Source organism: Aquila chrysaetos, chromosome W (assembly GCF_900496995.4).
Source record: "Aquila chrysaetos chrysaetos chromosome W, bAquChr1.4, whole genome shotgun sequence".
Taxonomy (NCBI): Eukaryota; Metazoa; Chordata; class Aves; order Accipitriformes; family Accipitridae; genus Aquila; species Aquila chrysaetos.
In genome coordinates, this window is record NC_054457.1 from 2,492,907 (window position 1) to 2,499,977 (window position 7,071).

General features: G+C 48.8%; 1 protein-coding gene across 1 annotated transcript; it reads left to right on the plus strand.

Annotated features, from left to right (window-relative positions):
- Window positions 1-4,256: 4,256 nt before the first annotated feature.
- Window positions 4,257-6,259, plus strand: LOC121232734. Its single transcript, XM_041121138.1, has 2 exons — window positions 4,257-4,848; window positions 5,070-6,259. Exons 1-2 carry the CDS (start codon window positions 4,257-4,259, stop codon window positions 5,885-5,887), a joined length of 1,410 nt encoding a protein of 469 aa, XP_040977072.1. The 3' UTR covers window positions 5,888-6,259.
- The last annotated feature ends 812 nt before the right edge of the window (window positions 6,260-7,071 follow it).

Consider the following 7,071-nt stretch of genomic DNA (forward strand, 5'->3'; position numbering starts at 1 on the left):
GTCTTCAGCCACATCTTCCCAGGCCTACACAAGGCCATCCTCCAACCTGACCTTGTGAAACTAGTTCTTCAAGGCTTGGCAAACATGCAGCACAACAAATTCTAACGGTCACTCTTGAAAACAAATGCCAGGTGTTCCGAGCTGCTCCCACATTGCCCCCTTTTTTGTTTAGGAACATCAGATTCACGAGGAAGGCAGCGAGGACTCTAGCTTCGAACTGACGCAATCCTCGAACTGCTCCTCAGGTGATTCTGATTGCTGCAAACACACAAATGATTAATAATTCTCCAATAGCAATATAAATTCAGATACACAAATTTAAACCTTCAAATCATATTTTTGGATTTAAGCATTCAACAGTATTAGACAATTCTTTGAAAAACACCTTATTCTGCTAATTTCATATATACACTTTCATTCCCTTGTAAAGGAGTTACACAGAGCCCTTTTTTTTGAATTTTGAAATTCCCAATTGCAATGTAATTTCATTCTATGTTATAATGCATTTTGTCTATGTGATGGGTTGACCCTGGCTGGACACCAGTTACCTACCATAGCTATCCTATCACTCTCTCCTCCACAGCTGGACAGGGGAACGGGAAATGAGGTTTTGCGGTTAGTTCATCACACATTATCTCTGTCACTTCATCCTCCTCAGTGGCAGCACTCATCGCACTCTTCCCCTGTTCCAGCGTGGGATCTCTCCCACGGGAGACAGTCCTTCACGAAGATCTTCAGCATGGGTCCCCTCCACAGCGTGCAGTCCTTCAGGAACAGACTGCTCCAGTGTGGGTCCCCCTCGGGGTCACAAATCCTGCTAGAAAACCTGCTCCAGCGTGGGCTCCTCTCTCCACGGGTGTGCAGGTCCTGCCAGGAGCCTGCTCCAGCGTGGGCTTCCCACGGGGTCACAGCCTCCTTCGGGCATCCCCCTGCTCTGTTGTGGGGTCCTCCCCGGGCTGCAGGTGGAGATCTGCTCCACCGTGGACCTCCATAGACTGCAGGGGAACGACCCGTCTCACCATGGTCTTCACCACAGGCTGCAGGGGAATCTCTGCTCCGGTGCCTGGAGCATCTCCTCCCCCTCCTTTTTCACTGACCTTGGTGTCTGCAGGGTTATTTGTCTTACATGTTCTCACTCTTCAGCTGCCATGTCTGTGTGTTCCGCAACCGCATCTCTCTTCCCCCTCTCCAGCCGTTTGTTTTCATTAATTTTTTTTTTTGTGTCTCTTCCTCTCTCTCTCTCTCTCTTTTAAAATTATTTTTATGCAAGCCAAGTTACATGAAATGCTTTTGCAATCATACGTTCAACTATTTTATGATACGTGGTACAATCATTACAACTGCTAATATTACAATTAAAATAACTAAGCCATGCATAAGCAAATCTTTCAACCATCCCGTAATTCCCAAACTTGTTAGCCATCCAGTTAAACCTGTGTCAGTTATCGTGAGCCTTTTACTGTGAATCATATTGATATCGGGTGTTAGTAACGTAAGTTGTCCGAGGCTACATGGCCTCCTGTTAAGTTTCGATGGAATTCCTCTCCCACGCTCTATTCCCACAAATTAAAAACATCCGCGTAGGTAAAGCAGCTAAAATAGAAAAAAAGAGTGTGATATTCTGGAATAGATATAGTTACACCAAGCTGTAGCATTTCTATATACAGGCAAAATAGCATTTACATTCTGACCCTTTCCAGTGGTGTTATGGGTGTAATTAAACATCACACAGGGATTCATGATGACTGATCCTAAGAACTCTAACTCTTGAGGTTCTTGCATTTCTTGAGGCAGGTGTGCATACAACAGGAAAAGTAAACATGGTATCTCCTTGCTGTAGAGCTTTTCCTCGACAGCGTTGCATCAAGCTATGTGTATTTTTTCCCAAATCATTAAGTGAATCGTCATGGATTAGACAGAGGCACAGAGTTAGAGGGATTAGCAGGAGAAGGAGATACAGGCAGTGCAGCAAAGCCAGGTTCTGTTTTAAGTTCTGCAGACCCTGGAGAGGAGTACCAGGCGATTGGGGTGGGGGGGGTGGGGGCCGGCGGCGGCACGGCAGCGGTCCCGGCCGCGCAGAGGCCGTGGGAGGCAGCGGTGGAGGTAATGAGGGATATAAATCTGGCTCTTTTTCAGAGTCCACCCTGCCTGATACAAAAGAATTATTATCAGAATCAGAATGCTGCTCGTTAGCGGCCTGCTTACAGACTGCCTCCTCAAAAGCAGTATCAGGCTGTACCCGCCTGCAAAACTTGTTGCAAGGCCGCCACTATCGGACGCGCTTCCCGGTGTTGCTCTCTCTCCAGTACATGGCGTATCATGTTGCCTAGGGACGAACCCGCTGGCAAATGAGAGACAAGCGCCGCGCTCTGTGGGTTAGCTTGAGCCCTAGCACATTCAAGCACAATCGCCTCTTTAGCCGCCTCCGGGAGGTTTGCCGCCTGCACAGCAAGCTGAAGCCGATCTAAAAAGGCAGTAAACCTCTCGGCAATCCCCTGCCGAACTTTCACGCAAGGGGGGTCCGCTCTATCCATGGCCGCGACACGCCCAAGTGCGGCCAAGGCAGTTGTTGCAACTGCCGTAAAGTCACGCCCGCACATGCCCTGTGCCTGTGCCTGAGGCGTTGCAAACCGTCCCTCCCCCATGAGCTGCCGAACCACCCGCCGCAACTCCTCCCATGGATACTGGGGGGGGGGGGCGCATCAGGTCCCGCTGGTGCCGCCTCTGCAGAAAAAACCTCCGTCTCCGCCGCACCCTCCGTGCCCATGTCCGCAATCAAAGACGGACCACTCTGCGAGCCCCGCTCCACGGCCGCCCGCTCCGTCTGAGTCCGACCCGCTGTCCCCGAGGGCGCTGTCCCCGCTGCTCCCGAGGCGGCGCTGCACCCGCAGACGCAGCAGCTCGCGCCGCCAGCCAGCACGCCTCAGCCTCCCGTCCCGCCGCGACCACCTGCTCCACCTTCCCCCAACTCTGCGATCGTTCAGCAGCTCCGCGCTCGGATCGGAGCAAGGACTCCCGAATCTCTCCCCAATTTGGGGGGCTCAAAACTTATCTAGGAAACTCAATGTCCCCCCGGCGCAGCATCCATTGGATGCATTCGCCCGTGGGGCCCCTCCTAATCGAACCGCGGGCACCCACCTCATAAGCTAACACCTTTAATACCTTAATCGCTTGCGCAAGCCCCATCGTCGCCTGTGCGGCCGATCACGTCGGGGTCACCACTATGTAGCAGTGCTACATATCAAGGTGCCGCGATTAGATCACTGGTCGGCCTGGACCAGGGAAGAGACAGATAACACACATGGTGTGAGTGCCAACTCCGTCCTTTATTGCGCAGTTAATTCCTTTTATACTAACAACGGTAGGTGGGATTACTGATATGTCATAGGGAGGCGACGACTAGCCTTCTACCTTTCCGTGACATCGCGAGATCTTCCGAACGGTGTTCCCTACATGCAGATACCAAGGTCAGTGAAGAAGGAGGGGGAGGAGGTGTGCCGGAGGAGGTGATTCCCCTGCAGCCCATGGTGAGATGGCAGGCTGTTCCCCTGCAGCCCATGGAGGTGAATGGTGGAGCAGATGCCCACTTGCAGCCTGTGGAGGACCCCACGCGAGAGCAGGTGGATGCCCCCGAAGATGGCTGTGACTTCATGGGAAAGCTCGTGCTGGAGCACTCTGTGACTGAAGATCAGCCTGTGGAAAGGACCCATGCCGGAGAAGTTCATGAAGGACTACAGCCAGTGGAAAGGACTCACTTTGGAGAAGTTTCTGAAGGACTGTCTCCCGTGGGAGGGACCCCACGGTGTGGGAACACTTGACTCAGTGACCACCTGTGGAAACAATGATATTATTGCTCTGGTTGGCAGAAAGCCATGGGAACAGTGAGGTTCCCAGCGAAGTAATCATGCTGAAAGAACACGGAGCCAAGAATTGTGTAGAGATAAGATAGTTGCTGCTGAGTGGAAAATTTTGGAAAGTTTCTACCTATGATTGCTGGCTGTTGTGTCAGCCACAACTAGCAGATAAAAGGACTCGTTTTGTTCAATAAAGGGTCTTCGTTTGCAACCAGCTTCGGAGTCCGTTTTCAATTGCCACAAATGGCGCCCGAACAGGCTGAGGATCCTAGGGCCTAAGACGCAGTGGGTTCAACTGCACCGGTGGCAAGCCCAGCTGAACTTCTCAAACTGCTGAAAGGAAGCAGAAGACTGTGCAGCCGAATCGCCTCTTGCTGGACGACAGGTGAGCAGCTGGGAACAATGGGGAGTGAAATGTCCCGGGAAGAGAAAACTGTATATAGTATGATGCAGCAGCTCCTGCAAAAATATCAAGCCCATATAACTGAGCATAATTTGAAAATTCTGCTAAAATGGACAAAGGCGACGTGCCCTGATCTTGACTTCGTAACTATCTTTGATCCTGAACAGTGGGTCATGATACGAGTCAAACTCTGGGATGCAACAACTCGAGATGACAAAATTGCTCAATCCCTATTAGGAGCTTGGAGAACTGTTTTTGAATGCTTAAAGAAACATGTTGGGACTGGTCTGGAACAGAGATCTGCTGCTGCAGAAGCTCCAGGTCCTGCAGTCCCCGGAGTTTCCGCTCTGATATTGGAACCTTCGGCTCTGCCGTTGGTAGGAGAAGAAGAGGGTAATCATGAGGATGATGATCCTTTTGACCCCGGACCTATTGATCCTGAAGCTGCACCAGACTTATATCCTTCTGATCCCTGTGATATTTGGGGAAAAATTAAACAAGAGGCTGCTAAGGCAGGGGACACTGGCATTTTACAAAACCTGCGAGCTTTTCCAGTCATCTATGAAGCCAATCGCCAGCCCCGATGGGAGGGTCTGCAATTTTCTATTATCAAACTCATGGCTGAGGCATTTGCAGCTATACATGTCAGTTCCCAAACATGTTTTTCTTGTGGGAAGAAGGGACATGTATGCCGTGAATGTCCAAATAGAAATAAAGGTGAAAAACAAGGGCACACCAAAAGTCCGGGAGTGTGTCTCAAGTGCAGAAAGGGTCAACATTTTGCTAATCAATGCAAATCTCGTATTAATAAGGAAGGACAGCCAATTCAGGGAAATGGGAAGTGGAGCACGAAGAGGGGCCGCACGCAGACACAAGCAGCCCCCATTCAACAAGCGGGACCCCAGTCTCAAGTCTATATGCAAGAACAAGCGGCAGCACCGGAATGGATCTGGCCACCGCAGAATCAGTAACCTTAGAAACATCTGAAGTAAAAGTGGTAGCCACGGGGGTGTGGGGACCGTTAGGGGGTAACAAAAGTGCGTTGTTAATAGGACGGTCATCTACCACATTGCAAGGGCTTTTTGTGTTGCCAGGTGTAATTGATGCTGATTATCAAGGGGAAATCAAAATTATGGTGTGGACACCTATGCCTCCTTGTTTTGTGCCGGCTGGTTCTCATATTGCACAATTGGTTGTTTTTAACATTCAGCCATCCTTGGCAGCAGCAAAAACAAGGGGCTTCAGTGGATTTGGCTCTACGGGGGTTCCACATATTTTTTGGGCTCAGCGGGTCTCTAATTCCAGACTGACTCTCAGTTGTAGATTGGAATGGGGAAATCCTCGCCAAACAATTGAGTTGTCTGGCATTATTGATACCGGGGTGGATATGACAGTTATATCGCACTCCGTGTGGCCCTCTCATTGGCCAATTTCCAAAGTATTCACGGCAATTACAGGCATAGGAGGTCACACCATTCCATTGCAAAGTGTGTATTATTTGGTGCAAGTGATAGGTCCTGAGGGTAAAAGAGCTACCATTCGTCCTTTTATCCTCCCAACTCCCCTAACTTTATGGGGACGGGACTGTCTTGCGCAATGGGGATTAAGCATTGGGTCAAATTTGTCGTAGGGGTCACTGAGGTGCAGCACACCCTGAAATTAACATGGAAAACTGAGAATCCAGTATGGGTGGATCAGTGGCCCCTGACACTTGAAAAGCTGCAACATTTACAATCATTGGTGGATGAACAGTTAAAGGCAAAGCATATTGTACCTACGACTAGTCCTTGGAATTCGCCTGTGTTTGTGATACAGAAAAAAAGTGGAAAGTGGAGATTGTTACATGATTTGAGACATATTAATGCAGTATTAGAAGACATGGGTCCTTTACAACCAGGACTCCCATCTCCCACTATGATTCCAAAAGATTGGTGTTTAACAGTAATTGATTTGAAGGATTGTTTTTTTTACGATTCCTCTAGATCCATGTGATGCCCCCAAATTTGCTTTTTCTATCCCTTCTGTTAATGCTTCTGAACCAAATAAATGGTATCACTGGACAGTGTTGCCACAGGGTATGAAAAACAGCCCTGCCATTTGCCAATGGTTTGTAGCAAGGGCTCTTTCTCCTGCTCGAGAGAAATTGCCTAATGCTCTCATTTATCATTATATGGATGATATTCTTGTAGCAACGTGGATGGAATCAGAGATGCAAATAGCAATGTCTGTCATGTTAGACAATATTAAACTTCATCATTTGGAGGTAGCTCCAGAGAAGGTTCAAAAAACAACACCTTGGAATTATTTAGGGTGGTGAATAACTAATCAGCACATAATACCTCAAAAGTTGAAAATTATCACAGAGGTTCAAACATTAAATGATATGCAAAAATTACTTGGAACAATAAATTGGGTCAGACCGTTGACTTGACTCAGTGACCACCTGTGGAAACAATGATATTATTGCTCTAGTTGGCAGAAAGCCATGGGAACAGTGAGGTTCCCGGCAAAGTAATCATGCTGAAAGAACACGGAGCCAAGAATAGTGTAGAGATAAGATAGTTGCTGCTGAGTGGAAAATTTTGGAAAGTTTCTACCTATGATTGCTGGCTGTTGCGTTGGCCACAACTAGCAGATAAAAGGACTCGTTTTGTTCAATAAAGGGTCTTTGTTTGCAACCAGCTTCGGAGTCTGTTTTCAATTGCCACACCACGGTGGAGCAGGGGAAGAGTGAGGAGTCCTCTCCCTGAGGAGGAAGGAGCGGCAGAGACAACATGTGGCGAACTGACTGCAACCCCCATCCCCTGTCCCTCT